Source organism: Gymnodraco acuticeps, unplaced genomic scaffold (assembly GCF_902827175.1).
Source record: "Gymnodraco acuticeps unplaced genomic scaffold, fGymAcu1.1, whole genome shotgun sequence".
NCBI classification, from domain to species: Eukaryota; Metazoa; Chordata; class Actinopteri; order Perciformes; family Bathydraconidae; genus Gymnodraco; species Gymnodraco acuticeps.
This window is the reverse complement of record NW_022991213.1, coordinates 140,686-164,178: the sequence shown is the minus strand read 5'-3', so window position 1 is coordinate 164,178 and position 23,493 is coordinate 140,686. Positions and strand designations below refer to the sequence as shown.

At 38.8% G+C, this 23,493-nt stretch overlaps 1 protein-coding gene across 4 annotated transcripts; it reads left to right on the top strand.

The window, feature by feature from the left end:
- Positions 1–222: 222 nt before the first annotated feature.
- Positions 223–23,493, top strand: wt1a (WT1 transcription factor a). Of its 4 annotated transcripts, none has more exons than XM_034238683.1 (9): positions 223–963; positions 4,576–4,698; positions 6,144–6,215; positions 6,676–6,778; positions 14,779–14,878; positions 17,707–17,851; positions 19,252–19,341; positions 20,388–20,471; positions 20,788–23,493. In XM_034238683.1, the coding sequence occupies exons 1-9, from the start codon at positions 492–494 to the stop codon at positions 20,907–20,909; spliced, it is 1,311 nt and encodes a 436-aa protein (XP_034094574.1). In that variant the 5' UTR covers positions 223–491; the 3' UTR covers positions 20,910–23,493. The 4 variants fall into 4 exon arrangements, with proteins under 4 accessions (XP_034094574.1, XP_034094573.1, XP_034094576.1 ...); XM_034238682.1 differs by having other exon boundaries at positions 20,388–20,480; XM_034238685.1 differs by lacking the exon at positions 6,144–6,215.

Here is a 23,493-nt window from a genome sequence, read left to right as displayed (position 1 = left end):
ACACACACACACACACACACACACCCACAGAGGCTGAGATTGTGGAGGGAAAAGAGGGCTACTCCTCCTCACTCCTCCACTCCTCTCTCTCCATTCACTGAGAAAGCGCTGAGCAGAAGCCTCTCTCCTCCTTCAATGGACTCCATCTCTCTGAGCCCAACATTCTTTTTCTGCCGAGGGAAACAGTGAAGACCACCACTGATCATTGAGTTGTATTCCTCCTCCTCCTCGAAAAAAGTTCCTTTGAGTTTGCTGCATCGCCATGAACTTCTGCCGGACTTAAGGAGCTTCCAGAGTGGCGTCGTAAACAACTGATGGGTGAAAACCGAACCAGACTTAAAATAGAATCCTGCAGTGTGAAGAAGATTTCCTAGACTCTCGTGGATTTAGAGGGTGAGGCTGATTTGGGGGAGGCAGACAGGTAGAAATAGGGAGGCAGATCAAATTTAAAAATAGCCTACCTTAGTCCTAGTTTTGCCCCCTGGACCACGATGGGTTCAGACGTGCGTGACCTCACCTCCATGCTGCCCCCCCTCTCGGGGGGCCCCAGCCCCGGCTGCCCGGCCCTGCCTGTCAGCACGGCCCCTCAGTGGGCTCCCGTCCTGGACTTCCACCCAGCAGCCTCCCCGTACTCCTCCCTGGCCGCCCCCCACTCCTCGCTGGGGCCGCACTCCTTCATCAAGCAGGAGCCAAGCTGGGGGGCCACCACCGACCCCCACCTGCACGAGACGGATCCTCACTGCGGCCTCAGCGCCTTCACCGTGCACTTCTCCGGGCAGTTCACGGGCACCGGGGCCTGCAGGTACGGGGCGTTCGGGGCCCCTCCAACGGCACCAGCCCCCCCCAGCCAACCTCCATCTGTGACGGCCCCCCACCACCACCAGCCCCCCAGCAGGATGTTCAGCAACTCCCCCTACTTGACCAACTGCATGGACACACAGCAGGCGGCCCGCAGCCAGACAGGTAGGCAGCAGGTGTGTGTGTGTTTTCTGTCTGGGTGTCAGAATCATCATCCATTTTTTCCGAGACACTTTGAAGGACGCTAATGAAATATGTCAAAAGTGTCCAAGTATCACCTGGACTACATGTTTTTGCATCCTTTAGTTTGCCTCCTTTTATTGAAGCTTTACTTTTTTTGATAACAAAGTTCATTTTTCCTAGAAATCAAATGTAAATTCAGGACATGTCACTGTTTAACTTACTCTCATCAACCATCAGCTGATATTAATCTAAACATGACATTTCAAAACACCTCAGTCACATATAACCTAAAAGTGTCCGTATTACACCTGCACAAGATATATGAAACATTATTTCACATGGTTTAAACTGGCAGATGTGATGCCTTCACTTCCTGGAGGCCTCACTTTTACCCTAAGTTCCCAGTACTGTCACTATCAGAATCAGAATCAGGTGTATTGCCAAGTAGGTTAACACATACAAGTAATTTGCCCTCCTGTATTTGGTGAATACATAAACACAGTCAGACACAGTGTAAGAATTGGCCCATAAAATAAAACAAGGATAAAAGCTATTTGAAGTAAACTATAATAACATATCAATGTTATTAAAGAAAATATCCTTATTAAACCCTTGAAGAGATAATTAAAAATCTCATTGAAGAACTGGAGAGTATTGCATGTTTGTGTACAGACATGGATGCTTCATTTTTGTACATTTAAGCATCAATAAAAAAGAATTATTGTTAGTTTAGTATTCAGAATTAATCCAAAGACATCTGTGTAGCTCAAAGCCGTATGAGTAAATGGGTAATTTAAAACAACAGTTAAGAAAAAACTGGCAATAACTAAGTCATATTCAAAAATGTATTTTGACCTTAAATTTAGACTCACCATGATGTTTCATGAGATAATAACAATTATCTTGGTATTTTCTGATGAATGAATACTTAGTACTTGACATAGTCGTGATTTATTTAAAAAAAAAAAAATCATTTGGAGAGGTTATCTGCTTTTTAAATTCATATTTTGGAAATACATTTTTTTTTTTTAATTCTTCAAAGTAGATAACAAATATTTGATGTTCACTATCCACATATTGATGTTCACTATCCACATATTGATGTTCACTATCCACATATTGATGTTCACTATCCTCCCCGACAAAAACTCTAACTATTATAGGCTCGGGACTTTATATCATTTTGTCTACAGCAAGCACGTTGTGCCTCTGTTGAAGCTGCTGTACATACTAACTAACACTCAGGTAATAAAATACTTCATGGAATTACAAATGTTGGATAAATATCTCTTTTCATTTTAACTGTTCGTTTTTAATATAAACCTCAAACATCTTAACAAAAATGTGTGCCCGGGTGATGTTTGACAAACGAGATTTTTTTTCTCAAATGTTTCTGTCCAGTGTTAAAGGAATACATACATGATTGTTGAGGCATCGCTGAGTTAATATCATTTGTCATTTCATCTATTTGAGTCATGTTTTCCTTACATTTAACAGTTTTGCACATTTGTATACACTAATAATTTAAGTTTAAATACATTTTTTGAAAAATACCAATTATTTTAAATATTGGTTTTATATGTTATTCACTACTGAACAGATACAATTGTTTTAGACATTAAGACATACATTATTTTTGTATAAAAAATGCTTTTATGTATTTAAATTGTTTTCAATAGAACGGGAAAGAGGCTATACAGTTTCATTCATAAATGTTCCCATAATGTAAGCCTGGATCACTTTCATCATAGGCTTTTCCTTTTCTGTTTGAAAAGTATTTGTATTTTTAGCTACAGAGTAAAAGCCAACTTAATGGGGGATTCATATGATCAACGATACATACTTTATAATAAAATCCTAACTGCTGAGTATCCTGCCAATCTCAGCTAAGCCCGGCTCTTCTCCATGTCCGATAATGAATCTGTTAGTGGTTCCCCACCAGATTAATTAGTAATAACATGCTTATCAAGCAGATCATTTAGGAATAACATTATAATCAAAGAGCTGAGCCGACCTCTCACCTGTTTTATCTGTACCCCACCCCCCGCTGTGGCTGGACGAGCACAAACAAACACTAACAGCAGGACGGGGGTCTGATAGCAGTGCAGGGTCACAGAGACTATCACTGTGACCCCCCCCACAGGAGGGATTTCATTTTTTATATGGGATCAGGGCATCTATCATGCAGATATTTAGAAAACGTTTCTTGTTAAGTGAGGCCTGCCGATACGAATAAAAAAAACATGTATGGATCAAAAGAAAATCACGAAAGACATTTCTGATATACTTTTATTTTTTGAACATGTTTCATTTGTTTTACAACTAAACTAGCTTTTACAGGTCAGCACTTTTTACAAGTTAATAGTAATAGTAGCAAAGATAACCTGCTAACATGAGTGCTGCTAGTTTTTAAAGATAATATATAAATTATGTAGTCTTCGAATTATTAACGACAGGTAAAGTGTTCAAAACAAGCATTTACCAATATCACAATGTCAGCGAGAAAATAGGACGGAATGCATATTTTATACTTGTGGTTTCCCAACATTTTTAATTTACAAATATTTGAACTAAATGTATATTCATTCAAATTTTAAAAAATCCCCAAGAATTATTGGGTTTTCCATTTTAATACAAATTGACCTCATCAATTAAGTCTATGTGTACAGTATATTCAGTGCTGGACTTCAAGGCAACAAAAGTATCCTACTACACACATAAAAACACATACACGGCCACACACACATGGCCACACAGACACACACGGCCACACACACACACACACACACACACACACACACACACACACACACACACACACACACACACACACACTGAGAGAGGAGTCAGACAGGGGTGAGTGGAAGATAAATGGACATGTTTAATGAGGTTTTTCCCCTCTCCTCTCAACCAATGAAGCACTGAGGAAAGTGAGTGAAAGTGCATCTTTTTAATTAATGAAGCATGTATGAGAGAGTGAGAGATAGTGTTCGAGTGTGTGTGTTTCTGTGTGAGTGTGTGTGTGTGTGTGTGTGTGTGCATGTGGGTGATGTGGGTGTGTTGTGCCCTTTACAGTAGGTCAGTCTGATTGTCATGAGTCAGGCTGGTTGGGATATCAGCCACAGCTCTAGTCTCCTGTGTGTGTGTGTGTGTGTGTGTGTGTGTGTGTGTGTGTGTGTGTGTGTGTGTGTGTGTGTGTGTGTGTGTGTGTTGTGTGTGTGTGTGTGTGTGTGTGTGTGTGTGTGGTGTGTGTGTGTGTGTGTGTGTGTGTGTGTGTGTGTGTGTGTGTGTGTGTGTGTGTGTGTGTGTGGTTTAATAAAAACATTAAATAACACACATTTTTTCAACTAAACAAATCTATTTAGAGTATTAATCAGTTGGTGTTTACACTTTTAAAGCAAAAACAATCATACAATACAAAATGTCATTGCAAAATTAGATATACACCAACAGCATCTTGTCCTTGTGGCTGATAATCTAATAAGAAAAGTAGAAATGTTTGTATCTGCTCCAAGCAATGTGTGATCGCTGATGGAATGTATTCAACAGTCACATTAATATGCAGTGACTCTGCTTCTTGTTTCTGTGTCGCAGGTTACAGCGCGGTTGCATTCGATGGAGCCGGTAATTACGGCCACACTCCTACACACCACAGCTCGCAGTTCTCCAACCACTCCTTCAAACATGAAGATGCTCTAACACAGCAAAGCACTATGGGTAAGTGTCAATGCATGGAAGCTGAACTTGTTGTGGGATTCATTTAGGAGAATTTTTTTGAGACACAAAAAGAGTTAAACATATGATGCTGTCCAACACACTTGGAAAGTTGAAACCGTATAGAAACCAAAACAATTTTTTAGCTTTGGCTCTATGGTGGTTTTCAATGAATAGGAATTAAATGTAACATTATGTTGCTAGGAGCCTAATGTGTGGTTTAAATGTAGTTTAACCACCGAGGGTTCGCGTGAATCCCACTTGAATTGTGTAATTGTATAATGGTTAATGCTACACTGCTAAGCTATTTGCCTTTTTACAGGCACCTGCCTCATTTAGTAATATAGAAAAACAAACTGCATTACCAAGATGTCAGTTAACTTTATTTTTACAATTACAAATCATTGCTAAGGAAAATTAAAAAAGAGTAATAGTTTGAGGTTAGGATCTTTCTCACCAGCTAGCCTTCACTTGATGTAGCTTTCTTTCTTCAGCAGCCTCTGCAGTTAAGTGTAATAGCATGATAGCGTGTGTATTTTTTAGTTGCAATTTTAACAAAATGTATCTACACATTTCTATAGCATCATCCTTTTTGAAAACAAATGTGAAAAATCATGTCCAGGTACATTTCAAACACAATGTAGCTACATTTTGTAAGGCCCTATACATACTATGTCCAATTATAAATTGCATTACCTCCTCAACCCAACTGACATTAACGTAGGCTAAAACAAATTACATTACATTTAGCAACTGTCTTACAAATATGCTGACTGTACCCTGTTCTAACTTGTTCTAAATTGTGTAAGAAGTGCCTGTGAGGGATTCATAAAGTATGTCTTCTTCTTCTTCTATATCTTTTTCTTAAGTAAAGCTAAAAATACTACCATCTAAAATTACTTCATTACGAGTCAAACTCCAGCATTCAAAATGTTACCTTAGTTGAAGTATACAAGAATTATCAGCTAAATGTATAAATGTACTTGTTATGCAGAATTGCTCTTTTTCGCAGTATTATTTTAGTATTAACTATTATATTATAATTTGTAAAATGCTAGGTAGATTAGTAGTTCAATTATGCATCATATTATATCATGTGTTTTGTATATGTAAAAACTAACTAGTAAGTATGATTGTCAACTAAATGTAATGGAGTAATGTTATTTACCTCCGAAATAGAGGGGAGTAGAAGTATAAAGTATCATAACATGGTACATATGTATTTAAGTACAACACCTGAGTAAATGTACCTAGTTACATTTCACTACTGATTATCCCTCTCATTCTGGATCACATTTTAGAATAACCTGACTATTCATTCTTATCTTTCAGTAGTCAATTTCCTAAATATAAATACAATGCATCAGAGTCTCTTTCAATAAGAGCAATAGTAGACTATGTGTGTAAGTCTATGTGTATATTAAAGCACAGCTGCGTTTGTATGGCAGCTCCATGGCCCTCACCTAGGGAGTGTCTTGTCCCTTATCCTGACGTCTCGGCAGTGACCTCGTCTGTCGGAGGTATAAATCAGCCACATCCTGACTCACAAACTCCCTCTTCTCCTCTTCTCATCCCCTCTTTCATCCACCCATATTTCCCTTTAATCCCTTCTTTAAAACGTTATTTAGTAAATATTGAAATGTGTTGGTTTAACGAAGCCGTCGCGGTAAATTCTGATTTTGTTTGGGCAAAGATAAGTGGGAGAATCTAAGCTGAGAGGATTTTAGAATGTAGAGAATTGTCGAGGGAGCCATTTACTCTGATGCAGGGGAATCTCAGAGAGAGAAACGTAAAGTGCAGTGGCTTTAATTGTAAACAAAAAAAACTCCTGAAAAGTGGAGAAGGGGCAGCGTTTAAAAGGAAGTTTCTCCTCTGAGTGAATCACTGAGGAGTTTTTTTTTTCATCTTTGTTTCGTATGGGTGCATACTGGAGTACAAATTCATTTCCACATAATACAATGTGTGTGTGTGTGTCCACAGCTGAGCAGCAGTATCCTGTTCCTCCTCCTGTGTATGGATGCCACGCACCTTCAGACAGCTGTACAGGCAGCCAGGCTCTGCTGTTGAGGAACCCATACAACAGGTAAAACACATGCATGTTCTTGTTTTTAGGGTGTTGTGGGGGTACCTGACTAGAACATCCATTTTGGGGACCACCATTTATAAAGGTTGTACAACACTGACACAAATTGGCTAGTATCCTTGAGTGAACTTATACAGAAACTCCACCTTTAATTATCATTCAGACACAGTAGAGCTCACTGATTGGATTAGGAACAAACTCCTTGTACCTGCACAGCCAATATCTATTTTTGTAATAGACAAAGCGTAACAAATAAGGAGTTTCAGAAACCATTGTTGTTTTTCCCAAGCAGTAAGTAAGTGAAAGGTAGCAGGATGCAGTGTTGAACAGGGAGTCCACCTTCAGCAGGTCTCTCTGCCATATATCCACTTCCTTTCTTTTTCTGCCAACTCCGCCATGAGAAGAGGAGATAGAAAAATCCTAACTTGGGTTGTTGTTTATGTACAGACAAGTCGTTTTCTATTACGCAGATACCTACAAAAGTCAAGGTGCCACTGAAGGAAGTAAACTATCAATATCAGGAAGCTCTGTAGAAAAGTGGGTTGATTTATTAGGACATTTTCTGCTCGCCATTGACTGAACTATACAGGCCAATCCTGCATAGCTCATAAACTATGTAATCATTTTCTAATCAGGTCTCTACTTTTCAAAACAAAAGAAAAAAGGCTTAGGGCTAATACAATTCTTCAGTTGAGTCCCATCAAGCAGTTGTCCAAAAACAGTCTGTGATTCACTGCAGAAAATGAAAAAATGAAGCGCTACCTTTCTGAAATATATCCTCTCAACAAACTGCTGTCTTCTGACAGAAACATATATTTTTTTATTTCATGTATCAGAGAATCATCCTGTCAAAAATGCCCTGAGGTTTTTCGAATGGAATGTATTTTTCTCTGGATTTCTACTCATTTTGCGCGGTTTCACATCAACAGACTGTAGCAACTCATTTGCCTCACATACTAAATATTAATCCACATACTAAATATTTATTCACATATAACCCCAAAATATGTCCTCCTACTCCTGCCCCATCAAAACTGTTGCTTTCAGCCAACTCACCTCCACACCCTACCTAAGCCTTCAATCCCTGCTTCTCCCACACACCAGAACCAAAAGCACATTTAAAAACAAAAATAACGTATTGTCCATTTGGCATTAACTGCCTTATATATATTAATAGAAGAACAAGGACAAGGAGGCATGCACAAATATTTTTGACGGTTTTGACTACAACTTTACCGGGAGAATATGAAAATACATCTCCGTAACTGCTACATCATGCCCTTCAGAATATTTATAAACCATAAACAGGTTTTAATACGTATGTTTCCACCAAACTAAACATTTGAAGGAGGTATGTTTCCACACCGTTTGCTTTTTATTATGCTTTACAAATGAAACATTCTTCACAAGCTACTAACATTCTGTTCTCCAACGAAGGCAGAACAGAAGGAATCCCATGGAAATGTGTATGTGTGAGAGAGAGAGAGAGAGAGAGAGGAGAGAGAGAGAGAGAGAGAGAGAGAGAGAGAGAGAGAGAGAGAGAGAGAGAGAGAGAGAGAGAGAGAGAGAGAGAAAGAGAGATACAGTAGATAGAGATGAGGTGGACATACTTCAGACGGTCCCGAAAGTCTGAGGGTATTCTTTGTCATAAACATAACTGATTTCTCGTCAGCACACACATACACATGGCTGGGAAGACTCACATGAGTAGAGGCAGTTGTCTAATCTTGCCGCCTGGTACTACCAGGACTGTATTTACTCTGCAGGACGTCAGCTTGGCCGCTGTAACAACATGAAATGAAAACATGCTGAGGCCTTATTAATACACACACACACACACACACACACACACACACACACACACACACATACATATTTCGATACATTTAATACTGTGTTACCATATTATCCTAAACTGAAAAAGTTTCTATTGAAACCAGTTAGTACGATAGAAACAGTTTCATATAAGAAATAATGAGAGGATAATCCAGAATAGTGGGGACTTTGTTTGGGATAGAGATATATAGCTTTTGAGATTTTAAATGATATTTTTACCTATGCTTTAGTTTAGGCATTGCTGTCAGGATGCCAAGATCTCCCTGTTGTATGGTCCTTTTGGTCCAGAGTGAAATATTTGAACTGTAAGACCTTCTGTATATATTCATGGTTCCCTGAGAAGTAATCCTAATGACTTTGAGGGGTTTTATTTATTGCCATTAAGAAATTGACAAATGTTGGTTTTAGTCAAATGACTTGACAACTGTTAGATTAATCACAATGAAAAATGGTTGAGACATTGATGTAGCCCACAGAATTCTCAAAATGTCCATTTGTCCAATAAAAGGTTATGAAAAGCTTTGCAAAGGCTGCCTTTACTAAAAGCAATGGGGATTTTACCATTGGATTTTGAAAAATGGCAGAAAACAAGATCTCTGGCAAACACGCTTTTATGATATTTACACATTTTGTTCAGCAGGATAATCTCCACATATTAACACCCCTTTTATGATTTTGAAGTGTGAATGCAACTGCCAGAAGTAAAAAGCTATAAATAAACTACGTCATGGTCATCACGTACCTGCTGCTCGCGTTTCTAGATGAAGTTAAGGGGGAAATCGTAAACATCTTATCTGCTTAACATCCGCATGCTAACATTATCTTTATGATGACTTTAGCAAATTCTATTACATTGACCACCATTGTATTGGTGTAAGACATCGATTTAAAATGTTTAGATCTATTTTATTTGTTTTAATTGGTGGTGTCTCTTTACTGCATTTCTAACATGCTGATATGTTTTTCCTTGGATATTCAGTGGTTATGTTTCCATAGTTGCTTCTCTTTTGGTTCATCCTTTGCACCTATCACTACTTATGGTAAATGGTCAGGCTTTTTTTAACCAAATGTATGATTCCTGCTGCAAGCTTCCTGTGAATCAGGGGGATTCCCAGGGGAACCTCCTGTGAAACACATTGGGTGTTGAGGACAGAGAGCATTCATTGAATATATGTATGCTCAATCAGTAATGGGTTCCATCACATCAGCAACAGACAAGAAAATCTGACACATATTTATTTGAAAATGTCATGAATCATTACTTTTAACTCTGGTGCTCAGCCTCCATTCCAACAATACTTCAGCAGGAATCTCCTCTGTGCTCTGCTGGCTGCTTGCCCCTGCTGTACTGTGGAATAATAGCAGTGTAATGAGCAGGGTACCAGGCACCACATCTACCCAGCCAGACTGCTGCGGGCCGGCAGGTGCTGTGATGAAGGGGCTGTGGCGTTAGGGGGGCTATACATCTGATCTGTGTGTGTGTGTGTGTGTGTGTGTGTGTGTGTGTGTGTGTGTGTGTGTGTGTGGGTGTGGGTGTGTGTGTGTGTGTGTGTGTGTGTGTGTGTGTGTGTGTGTGTGTGTGTGTGTGTGTGTGTGTGTGTGTGTGTGTGTGTGTGTGTGTGTGTGTGTGTGTGTGTGTGTAATCATGGCAGGTCTGAAAAATGATTGTGGAGTCTGCTGTGTTTAATGAAACGTGGCAGTTATGGGAGAATGTAGCTTTCTTTGTGTCTATCTTAGGCACAGTTTGTTTGTGTGTGTGGGGGGCGGGGGGGCTGTGTGTGTGCTTGTTTGACATTTTTTATTATAATTCTTCCTTTGAAGAAAACAAAAAAGCAACAGCCACAAAGGGATACACATTCTTTATGAGCTTTTAAATATTCAGCAAAGTTTATATTAAATAAGACGGTGGAAAACATAAAGACTGGGTTAGAATTAAAGTAAATCTATTGGCTGATTGTTTTTGACAGAGCATCAATAGCAGTAGTTAGTAATTTTGCATATATGTAAACATAGTTTTTGGTGCATGTAGATAACCTGGTTGGTGGACAATATCATTCTAAACAGCACTGGCTTGTTCAGCAGAACAGTGTTTTTTTTTTTGAAGAAATAAATAAAACAATGAAAAAAAGCATTTTTTTAGTGTCAATTCAAGCGACATCCATCAGACTATGGACTATTAAAAAGTGCATGTCCCATTCCCTTGGGACAGAAAGTACATAATTTCTTTTAAATGGTAGGTCGAAAGACAAAAGTTTGCCATTATAGAGATACCTTAGCGTGGACCAAAGTATTGGATGTATTGACGGACAGACCTGCAGCCCGGCAACACCATTTGACCTAAATTGAATTGTTATTGTTATACAACTACATTTTGTAAGTATAAAATAATATAGGACCAGTTATCACTGCAGTATCGGCCTCTCCTGTTCACACAGGGTTAATAACATTCCGTATAGTGCACTGTACTTCATGTCATAGTGACCTGTAGAGCTGTGTCGGCTCACAAATACCTTCTACTCCGAGCCAACATGCATTCATCATCACTTAACACGTGTGTGTGTGTGTGTGTGTGTGGGGTGTGTGTTGTGTGGGTGTGTGTGTGTGTGGGTGTGTGTGTGGCCTAGCATTACTATACTTGTGGGGACCTAAATCTGTTTACACAGTCACGTGTGGGGACTCGCCTCCCTTATGGGGACAAATTGGAGGTCCCCATGAGGGGAATCATTAATTTTAGGGTGAAGACTTGGTTAGGTTTAGGGTTAGGGTAAGGCATGGGTTGGTTAAGGTTAGGATAAGTCTCCAGGAAATGCATGTAAGTCAATGTAATGTCCCCTGAAGTGATGTATACATGGTGTGTGTGTGTGTGTGTGTGTGTGTGTGTGTGTGTGTGTGTGTGTGTGTGTGTGTGTGTGTGTGTGTGTGTGTGTGTGTGTGTGTGTGTGTGTGTGTGTGTGTGTGTGTGTGTGTGTGTGTGTGTGTGTGTGTGTGTGTGTGTGTGTGGGTGGGGGGGGGGGGGGGGTGTATGTGTGTTCCAAGTGTTGTGGTTAGTGAGGCTCATTAAATGGGGTATCAGAGCGTTTCTGGGCCTTACTATTATTTCGGCGACATTGCCTCAGAGGTTTTATGGGCCTCTAGCAAATGGTGGGTCAGGGGTTCAATCCCCAGCCCCTGCAGTTGTACATGTCAAAGTGCCCTTTGCCAGAAATTGCTCCCAAAGGTATCTCTAAATGACATGTAAGGTCATTCTGAGTGACAGGAGAGAAGAATTTGAGTTTTCAAGTTTTCTGACTAACAGCTGATAAGAAATGTTTCAGTGGCCTTGGTCATCTTAGACTATGATGCTGTTTGGTTCTCTGTGGCCCTTTGTACTCACTATGGGGAGCAGGAGGAGGGAGGGGAGGTGTGAGGGAGTAAGGATGGGGAGGAAGAGAAAGAGGAGGGAGTCAGTAACACAGGGAGATAAAGAGCGACGAGGCGAGGTGCAGGAGAGGAGGAAAAGGAAGTGTATGGGAGTACAGCTTGAAGAGGAAGAGCAGATAGGCCCGTTCCCAATGTTCACGCTCTGCACAGAACCAAACAGCACCTGCCGAATAGATACTAGATTCCCTGTTTACATTCTTATCTTGGAAGCATTGTTGTAATGGTGTTGCCACATTCACATTCATTTACGAAACATTTATTTAATCAATAAGGCCTTTAGCGAATACTTCACCCATAAAATGATCGTTTGTTTATCTTTTAATCAGCCTGTTTTATTTTCGATGCGAGATAAAACCGTGATATTCTCGCATGCCTCCACGATAAACAGGGAATCCAAAAATTAGAAACGTTTTGAGGAATTTAAATAAATGGTTAATCGTTTAAGAAAAACTACGTAAAAACGATCTATTTACTTCCACATCAACTGTATCATGAGTTGCACAGGCTACTTCTTGTTTGATTGTTTTAAATAGTAAGGTTTTAGTGAAAACTAAAGGTGGTAAGAATATTTGATAAATGGGACTTGGAATATTCTGCAGGAGTTTGACATTTTGTGAAATAATCTTTGAATATAGTTTTGCTATTGATGACGGCCCCATTTACTTCAATGGATCAATAATTTACTCCCATTGTGGTTTCTTTCTTCTTCCGACGCATGCGATAGAAACAACTTTTTCTTCATGAATTCAAGGTAAACCTGGGCGAGTTCTTTTATATAAATGGTCATTTTTAGGGTAAAGTATTCCTTTAATCATAGTGATAAGGATGTATTGGTAGAAGAACCATGATCCCTGACTTAGGTGTCCCAGCTAAAATACCAAGATATGTATGGATAACATAAGTAAAGGAGCGTCAGTTTGATTAACACCGTGTATATCACTGACGTAGTCGTCCTGTCTCTCCTCCTGTATGTGGAAACAAAGAGCACCTTATGACGCCCGGCCGTGTACCGCACATTCCCTCTGCAGCAGCACAGGATGCAAACTCCCATCCTCCTCGTTTGGTTAGACAGACTGAAATATAACACATTTCATATTTAGACAAGAGCTTTCTGTTTCTCTGTGTGTTATCATAAGAAGATACGAGAGGCAACACTGGCAGCTGCGTCACACAGAGCAGGCTTTGTTCTGCCCGATACAGTATGTCAAAGTTGTTTTTTCTCACTAGCCTCCACAGTGAAAAATAAACCAAAGAAGGAAAGTAAATCAGGCCAGCACTTAACAACATACATGTTACTGTAGTACCTAAATATGTAAGGATGATCATGAAGTTAGATTGCTAATTGTTTTAGATTTTCAGTTTGATATCATTGTAACTTAAATGTCTTTGGACAAAATTAAGTAATTCTAAGACTTTATATTGTTTTGATGATTCATTGATTATGAAAAAATATTATCAACAGTTATGAAAAATACTTCAAATGTAGGCCTATTAGATTAGAGTACATTTATGTATGGTAAAGGTAACATTACACATGGCTGATGTTGATCGATAGGAAGGAGTTCACTTCTAGGGTAACCTCCTCTGCTAGCTTGCGCTGCTAAATACAGCTGTTATCTGATTGGTTGCACGTCGAAAGGTCAGCAGTTACTAGTTCAAATTTGAAATAATAGGAACATTGGGCAATTTGGAGTCGGGTAGCAACGCTCTCTTGATAGAAACGCAACGACAGCGCAGAGCCGCCTTACTGCGTATCATGTAAATGCAGCTTCAGGCTATGCTAGCATGCTAACAACCTTGAAGTGCAGTATATTGACAATCCTAACTTGTTTAGCTGCTATCGGGTTTACTATGTTCACCAACTTAGTTAAGGGTGTTAGCATGTTAACATTTGCATAATATTACTACAAAACTACAGTTTAGTTTAATAGGAATGTTTTGTTGCGTGTTATTTGTAATTTTTTAATTATTTGTTATTTGTATTTGTAATGTAACAGTTAAACAAATTAAAATAAAACATGATAAACGGTTAAAGCATTTTAATTCATGCCAAGGGGAAAATCATCTTGTGGAATCATTTTCATGCCAAATATTGAAGACAGGATTTCTCAACTCTTGAAAGAAAAAAAAAACACAACTTAGAAAATACTGCACAGCACCAAGATGACCAGGCATCTACATTCATCCAGATAGTTACATGGTTTTATTAAGTAAATGTACACATTTCTTCGATATCAGTTTAAATGTAAACACATCCTCCTGTGCCAGCTGATTTGCCAACTTATGTCTTTCCCTCTTGTGTCAGTGTTTAACCTCTTGCACCAATTGTTTAACACACGCATGCATGAACAGTGGCCCACACACACACGCACGCACACACACACACACACACACACACACACACACACACACACACACACACACACACACACACACAACTTGGTTCTCCTTAACTACTAATGATTGCTCTGTGTTTTGCATTATTGGCTGTGTGACAAGGTGAACATGTTTGAATAATGATACCTTCACGATGCAGTAAAACAGCAATTCATTCTCTATATGTCTGTCAGTGTGTTGAATTGTATGGATTAATGGCATTGAATCATGTTGTTGCATTTTGTTATTACGTCTCATAACCTGCTAGTTTGGCTGCAAAACAATGTAAGAGTTGTGTCAATGTTCTAATGTTTAGGTAAAGGAACTGTTGTTTAACTTTATTTATTTCTAATTTCCCTTTCTTGCAGCCATGCAGCAGGCTATGACAGTGAACCCAACACCCCCATGTTGTACAGCTGCAGCACCCAGTACCGCATACACACACATGGAGTGTTCAGGGGCTTACAGGTAGGACTCATACATCACTTCTACGTGTTGCTTTTTTTCTTCTTTACCAGAGTTGGGATGTTACCAAGTACATTTACTCAAGTACTTTTACAATTCGGAGCTACTTGTACTTTACTTGAGTATTTCAATGCAATGCTACTTTATACTTCTATTCCACTACATTTAAAAGGGAAAACATGTAATTGTACTCCACTCCATTTGTTAAACAGCTTTAACCCACAAACTTAAGCTAGTGGACTAACTCTTTAAGTCACAAGATTACATATAAATATAATGATATACACACATAAAGTATATTTTTCTGCACTTTGATTACTTTTACCTTTTATACTTTAAGTACATTTAGCTGATAATACTTTACTTTGACTTAAGTAAGATTTGAAATAGAGGACTTGACAATAATGTATTGGTACTTTTATTCAAGTAAAGCATCTAGATACTTCTTCCACCTCTGCTCTATAATATCGAATGGTCATTATACTGTAAGGCCACAAGGACTTTTTATTTTCAGATTGTTCTCTTAATAATTCCACAAAGGTTCCCTTGTAGAGACACCTAACAAAGACTTGAGGAAAAATGCATCGATGACAGAAAAAAGAACATCTTTTTGGAAGACGTAGATGAGTGGTGGAGGGCCTTATGCAATGACCAGGCCATGTGAAGAGGAAATACTCTATGTAGCAGAGATTTACAAATACCTGCACACACACAAACACGTTGCATACACACATGCAGGTTTTTTTTTTTGTAAGTCAGCTCCAGAGGCCAAGAGCAATCTTTTTCCACAAATCCATTAGCAGTGGAGAAACAGACACACATGGAGGTACACTGGGTAGAGATTCCGTTTCCATTCGAGGATCAGCATGTTAATAAATCATTAGATCTTAATTATTGTCTGTCAGCAGCTGCAGGGAGCAGAGATTCTCCAGACCTGCTCTCTGTCCACAGCAGGGCTTTCTGAGATATTTCATTCTTTCCTTCAGGTCCCTGTTTCATCATTCAGCCTGCCCCTTTTCTTTCTTTCCTCCTTTTTTTCTTATGGTAATACAAAATCACACAAAATATGGGATCTGGCTCAGTGCAAAAGAATAAATAATACTGATTATTATGCCTTTACAGTAGTTTAAGAGTTGGTAATAAGCGAGATAAAATATTAAGTTAGAATGTGATGCTTTTCTACAAATTAAAACCTAAAGGGATTCAAATATTTCTCAATAACTGTCAAAGGGAAAACAGATAACAGCAATGGAATTGAATTTTTCATTAACATTGATGCTCGTCCCTGCCTCACTCCTCATCGCTCCCATGTAGTTGTAGCGGAGCTCGGCCAATTTGCTGATTTTGACTATAAAAAGCGATTGGAATCAAACAGAAATCACACTTACAACACAGATCAGTGGAGACATGTTATTATTATTACTATTTAGTTTTTCTTTAGTTGTTTTTCCGTTACATTGGAGTATGACAGGAGAGGCTCTGCCTCCCCTGACTGCACGTCGCTGATATATAGGCCTATAGTATAGGCTATATATATGTAGCCTATATATAATAGTTTGTTAAATCTTAGAATATGTTTCAAATGATTTTAGTCATAACAATGAGAGTTTCAATTCCTTTTAGATTTTTGATAGTTGCATACTAACCCCTTCAAAGCTTTTTTATTTGATAATAGCCATTTTAAGCAAGCTCAACTGCTAGGAATTTTAGCCTGTTAGCACCTGTTAGCTTGAGCAACTAGAGGCTGTTGTTGTAAATAAACACACTGACACAGAAAACCTCTGACTTCACATGCTAACTTCTTCACCACTTTACCAGCGGCGCAGGGCTGTGAATGTTAATTATTCCTCTGAATCAACGCGAAAAGCCAGTAGCCTACTAACAGTGTTAGCTTGTTCTGTGTTTCAAGGTTAGCTTGGCTGTGTGTTAATAGAGAGAGTCATTTTCTGTGGTGCTTTAGCAAACAAATAGAAAAAGATGAATGTTCGCATGTCGGATTGATAATAAGTGAAAGGGTTTGTTTGAAAAAAACGTATAGTGCAGATCCAAAGCTTTAAAAACAAAAACAGGTCTATATTTCATACATATTTATTCTATTTCTGACAGAATTTTTTTTTCTGTTGTTAGTTTTTTTACATGCAATCAAGGTTTTTTCATAATGATATTATATTATACAATTATATGATAATAATCATTTTTATTTTACTACTAATTTTGTAGACAATAAAAAAATTAAAGGAAAATATAAACACATTTGTAGTTAATTAATAATATATTATTTTACCACAATGACAACTCATTTGGAGAATAGTGTAATAAAGTAAGAAGAAAGCCGATGTTATCCTCCAAAGAAGGACAAAAGAAGAACATTTGTTATTTCTGTTATTGTTCTGCAGCAGCCTGTGATGGGTCGCTCGGTTAAAAGGCGTGACTAACAGCTCCCTCTGGGCTGCAGTCAGACTGGGGTCATTTTACTGCTAATTCCCATCTAATGAATACATGATCATCGTATTATAATGATCCCCATGAGCCAGACACATCACATGCTCTTATTTACACACAGGACAGATTTAATTGCCTGTTTTCTGACATTCTACTGGGTCAATTATCGACGTTCAAGGAGAGCTTTTGTTAATTTCACTTTGAGTGTTTTGGCTTTAAATGATGTGTGTGTGTGTGTGTGTGTGTGTGTGTGTGTGTGGTGTGTGTGTGTGTGTGTGTGTGTGTGTGTGTGTGTGTGTGTGTGTGTGTGTGTGTGTGTGTGTGTGTGTGTGTGTGTGTGTGTGTGTGTGTGTGTGTGTGTGTGTGTGTGTGTGTGTGGGTGTGTGTAGGATGTGCGGCGGGTGCCTAGCATTGCTCCAGCCATCGTGCGGTCAGAGAGCAGCGAGAAGCGTCCCTTCATGTGCGCCTACCCAGGATGCAACAAACGATACTTCAAGCTGTCTCACCTGCAGATGCACAGTCGCAAACACACAGGTGAAAGCAACAGAAATGTAACACATGTACTATATAACTACTTTCAGGTTTTTCTGTTGTGTAAAACTGTTTAGGTGATGTCTCCAATGGCCCCAATTTCCTGATCTGCTTTCGCCAGAAAAGACTCGCTAGGATGTGGGATTGGTTTATTTAACTGTCAAAATGAAGAGCCAGTGTAGCTTTAGCGTTACTTTGATATTCTAAAGGTGTAAAACACAACTCTGTAGCTAACACCTGGTCAGAAAGAGTCCCATCTCAAAGATATTCAATTTACATCAAATACAAAGAGAACCAGGGTAACACTTTATAAAACCATCAATAATCAACTGTGGATTTATATTTAAGTGTATTATTATATATTTAAGTTAATCGTTTATTAGTTATGACTAATGCTATAATTTATGTTATTTTCAAAGTGTTTTGTTGTTATACTATATACTATAATAATTATATGTTAATAAATACCTAATGATAAACATCTATATACATTATAAAGATAGTGGGACCAGATATTTATTGCACATGTTGTAACTGGTTTTTAAACTTCTTAACCTTTTTGTGATGACTATTTTAAAGTTTCACATGGTGAATAAAATACTTTGTTAAAAGAATTGCATTAAAAAAGCATTGTGTGAGAATAATTTGGTTATAATAACAAATACTTAAAATAGTATTAAATGCATGAAACAATACACTGTTATTACCAAGGGCGGACTGGGACTAAAAATCAGCCCGGGAATCTCACCCAGCCCAGCCCAGCCCACGTAAACTATCAACGGTGGACGAGCCTCGCTGCGGGGAAACGGTGGACCTAGTGGCCCGATCGGTGTGGGCCGAGTGACCCGACCGGCCCACTTCGGTACCGGCCCATCGGGATTCGTCTCGAACGTCCCGATGGCCAGTCCGCCACTGGTTATTACATAGTTTATTTATGTTATACGTTACCATAATGTAATTGTTATTGTCCCTTATCATTTATGATACAAAATATACTCTATAAACAAAGTATTTCATATTACACAAGTATGCAGTGGTGCAGGAATGAGTCCTAAACCCTGGAAATGTGTTAGCATTTTACCACTTCCACTGGTGAATGTTCAAAGCTTCCTTGTGTCAAAAAATCTGTGATTGCTAAGAACTCACTCAATGAGACTAATGGTAAATGGACTGTACTTATATAGCACTTTATCAGGTCTTGGACCCCTTAAAGCGCTTTACATACTACAAGTCATTCAGCCATTCACACCTCATTCATGCAGAGCAGGACTTGCTCTGGGAAGCTAACACTCACACACATTCAGACATTGTGGCCATGCTATCGGGAGCAACTCAGGTTTAAGTATCTTGCCCTTTTCAAATGACGATGTATAGAATTGTCTGTGTCTCTGGTCTTTGTCCAGGGGAGAAGCCCTACCCATGTGACTTCACAGACTGTGGGCGGAGGTTTTCTCGCTCCGATCAGCTGAAGAGACACCAGAGGAGACACACAGGTTCGATCAGTTCCACACAATCTGTCATTGTTTCCCTTTCACTTCTTACTATTTATTCTCTCCACTTGCTCTCCTCTCTGTTTGCATGACGGCCATTTTGTGGACAATGCAGTTCCTTGAAATGCACATTTCATTGTGTGTACACTACAGTGTTGCACTACACACTGAACTCCTTCAGATACAGTTGCTAAAGGCTGGACAAACTGTGGAATGGCTTCTTGCAAACCTCTGCTCTACTGTATTCTTCTATCTCCCTGTCTGTGTGTGTGTGTGTGTGTACGTGTTTGTGTGTGTATATGAACATGTTTGTGTACTGTGTGTGAACTGTGTGTGAACTGTGTGTGTGTGTGTGTGTTTGTGTACTGTGTGTGTGTACATGTTTGTGTTTGTGTGTGTATATGAACATGTTTGTGTACTGTGTGTGAACATGTTTGTGAACTGTGTGTGTGTGTGTGTGTGTGTGTGTGTGTGTGTGTGTCTCTGTCTGTATGTGTGTGTGTGTGTGTGTGTGTGTGGGTGTGTGTGTGTGTGTGTGTGTCTGTCTGTATGTCTGTATGTCTCTGTGTGTGTGTGTCTGTCTGTGTGTGTGTGTGTGTGTGTGTGTGTGTGTGTGTGTGTGTGTGTGTCTGTCTGTATGTCTCTGTGTGTGTGTGTGTCTGTGTGTGTGTGTGTGTGTGTGTGTGTGTGTGTGTCTGTCTGTATGTCTCTCTCTCTGTGTGTGTGTGTGTGTGTGTGTGTGTGTGTGTGTGTGTGTGTGTGTGTGTGTGTGTGTGTGTGTGTGTCTGTCTGTATGTCTCTGTGTGTGTGTGTGTGTCTGTCTGTATGTCTCTGTGTTGTGTGTGTGTGTGTGTCTGTGTGTCTGTGTGTGTGTGTGTGTGTGTGTGTGTGTGTGTGTGTGTGTGTGTGTGTGTGTGTGTGTGTGTGTGTGTGTGTGTGTGTGTGTGTGTGTGTGTGTGTGTGTGTGTGTGTCTGTCTGTATGTCTCTGTGTGTGTCTGTGTGTCTGTGTGTCTGTGTGTGTGTGCATGCATACTGTACATGTGTTTAGGAGTTAAACCGTTCCAATGCGAGACGTGTCAGAGAAAGTTCTCTCGGTCTGACCACCTTAAGACACACACCCGGACTCATACAGGTAAAACAAGTGCGTAAACTTTTATTTTTCCATTTCTTACTCAATATTTGATGTGTATACATTGCAAAACATTACAAGTAAATTCATTTTAAAACATACTATTAGATGAGTGATATAGTAGATAGTGTTAAACGTATTTAGTCCATTTCCTTTAGGTTATAATCACCATATTATTCTAATATTTCTCTGCTTTTTCCCTTTTTCCCTTTATTTGATGGTTTTTCCATCCTTTCTCCAAATGCTACTTCCTCCTTTTCTCTTTGTGTACCCTCCTCTCCACTTCATCCTCTGTCTCCTCCATACTGTCCATCATCAGGCGAGAAGCCGTTTAACTGTCGGTGGCCCAACTGTCAGAAGAAGTTCGCCCGGAGTGATGAGTTGGTGCGACACCACAACATGCACCAGAGGAACCTCACCAAGCTGCAGCTGGCCATCTGAAGCCTCCGTCAGCCCGTATCACATTTGAAATGTAAACATGTTGGTTACATCTGCTTATATTTTCTGTCTATGGTTAATCCAAACCTGGTGACCCCATTTGCACCCGAGAAACTAGCCCACTGCGAGCTGGAACCAGAGGAGTCCTAATGGGTCTCTTGAAAAAGTGAATAGTTTTACACCATTAGGACTTGTGGAACTAGATACCACAGTATACACTCTGAGTGGAAAGTCTTAACATGTAAACAATATCTGGATATGAAATCTAAATACATGCAGCGCTTAGAATAAAAAAAATAAAGCTGAATATATTCCATATTTTTATTATAGCCGACAAATCCCATTAAAAGACCAAGACCAGTAATACTTTAGATCGTGTTTAGACGACATTAATACATTAAATGGCACCACTTTGTTGATAGAGTGGGTTGCCAAAGAAGAGGTCAAATCAGTTGTAAGATTATTTATTATAGTATTCAAGTCGCATTGCTTTTTGTTTTTTTAACAGCGCTGTTTTTGCTGAATTTGTTCCTACTGAAGATGTAAATCTTACAAAAGGGGTAAAAAATAACTATATGTAATATATTTTTATATTTAATAAGGCTAATCTTGAATCTTACTCAAACAGATGTAAATATTGCATTGGAACTACTTTCAGCTGCAGGTAAACTGCATAACGTACATTTGGCTTAAAATAAATGACATGTCTATGGCCATGTTCATTGTGGAATATTTGTTGTTGTTCTTAATATTTCAGAACAACAGTTCAAGTCTTTGACATCATTTTTATTAAAGATCCCTATTGTGATTGTTGTGTTGTTCCCTTCACTGTAGTGTGTTATTTAGGTTTCTGTGCATGTGAATGGTCAGAAAGTTTCTCTCCCACTCACTCCGCCCGAGGACTGGGACGTTTCCGACACCTCTCTAATCGACTGACCAATCACAATAGATCCCACCAGCTAACCAATCAGAGCAGACTGGGCTCTGGTTTCAGACAGAGGGTGAAAAGAGGTGCTGCAGCACAGGCAGCATGAGAACAATAAAGAGCTTTTGGAACATTAAAGCATGGAGACATGTCACAGTACAATACAAATATGAACCTGGAAATTAGCATTATATGTCCTATTTAATAGGATTCATCCATTTTTGGTTTTGGTCTTTTCATGGGATTTAATAATTAATAACATCCAGAATATCCCCTCACTTATCCTATGAAGAAATATGTCCTCATTCTGAATTATAGCATCATAAAGTGAGTCAGCAAATATGAAAAGAGTGTCGTTTTTCTGTTTACCAGTCTCCACAGGCAAAACATGCATTTCTTTTACGGAGGATTCCATATCCAAGTGTTGGTATCTTTGCACTTCAAGACTATCTAATCTCAAGCAGAAATGTTTCAATCTAATCAATCGTTTTATTTCATTCATCCGTTGTTATTTCTTGGCAACTTCTACCACCATGTGTACAGTGAGGTCAAAGGTCAGCTACATATACGCCCCTGTAGCTTAGCATCTTTTAGCTGTAAATATTTCTTATGTTAATCTGGGAAGGCTTATTTATTATCTTCATGTGGACAAAATAGCTTTCACTCGAATAAAGTAGTGAGATGTTTTTTTTTCAAGTAGTGAGGTGTTTTTTTATGCCTTTAATTATAGTTTTTTTTGTCATAAAAGATATTGCTGGGTTTGATTTAAAGAAATACAAATAAGTGAATGATTTGCACTCTGAGAAATGTTTGCAAAGTAGGCTTCTGGTGTCTGGTTAGGATAGAATACGCATTGCAAACACAAATATGCCATGAGGCTGTTTTTAAAAAGCTTTTTTATTTTTTTGAGTAATGATTTAATTAGTAATTAGATTTGTCTTTCTTCTCAAGCTCTTGCTTGTCTCTGTGGTGTGTAAATATTGCTGGACTTCTAAAATATGTCTGTTTTGTCACACTGGCTCTGTGGCCGGGAAGATGTAAATAATACTTCTACACCATGGGAACTGAACTCTTTCCATGGGGGGATAAATATGTAACTTAACTGATATATTTTACACTTTTCTTTGGATGGATCCAGGAAGTGTTTATACTTCATTTCTCCTTCTTTCATGTGTCTTTGAGTCATAAAAAAGCAAATGTCAGTGAAGCACTTTGTACTCAAAAGTGTGAAAACAACTGTTTTTTCTCTGTTTAAATGTAATGTGACTGTTTTAATATAGTTTCCCTCTGTGGTCTTTATTTATACATTTGAAAGTTTCTTTATGGTTTAATAGTAAGCACAATGTATTTACTAGTTAGTTTCATAGTATAATCGTCAAGTCTGCAGTATAAAAATGTCAACTCCCCCTCACACACAACGTTTTTTAAATCCATCCTTATGAGGGATCACATTTTGTTGTGGAATGTGCCACTACCTTGAAGTTACAACATGTGGTACAAAAAAAGATGTGGCAAAGACTAATCCAAACCTACATCAGCTGACCTTGACCAAGGTCTCGTACCATAACAAACACGAGAATCTTTTCTTTTTTTCCTGCAGGATATCCTGTCTTGTTTGTGACTAAAACGACACTTTTCTATTAAAAAACAGAATCAAAAAAA

Excerpts from the sequence above, each read along its gene's own strand:
- wt1a (XM_034238682.1), top strand. The coding sequence starts at position 492 with ATGGGTTCAGACGTGCGTGACCTCACCTCCATGCTGCCCCCCCTCTCG. Across the intron at positions 4,699-6,143 it reads AACACAGCAAAGCACTATGG|CTCCATGGCCCTCACCTAGG; the intron begins GTAAGTGTCAAT and ends TTTGTATGGCAG. Across the intron at positions 19,342-20,387 it reads ACACCAGAGGAGACACACAG|GAGTTAAACCGTTCCAATGC; the intron begins GTTCGATCAGTT and ends ACATGTGTTTAG.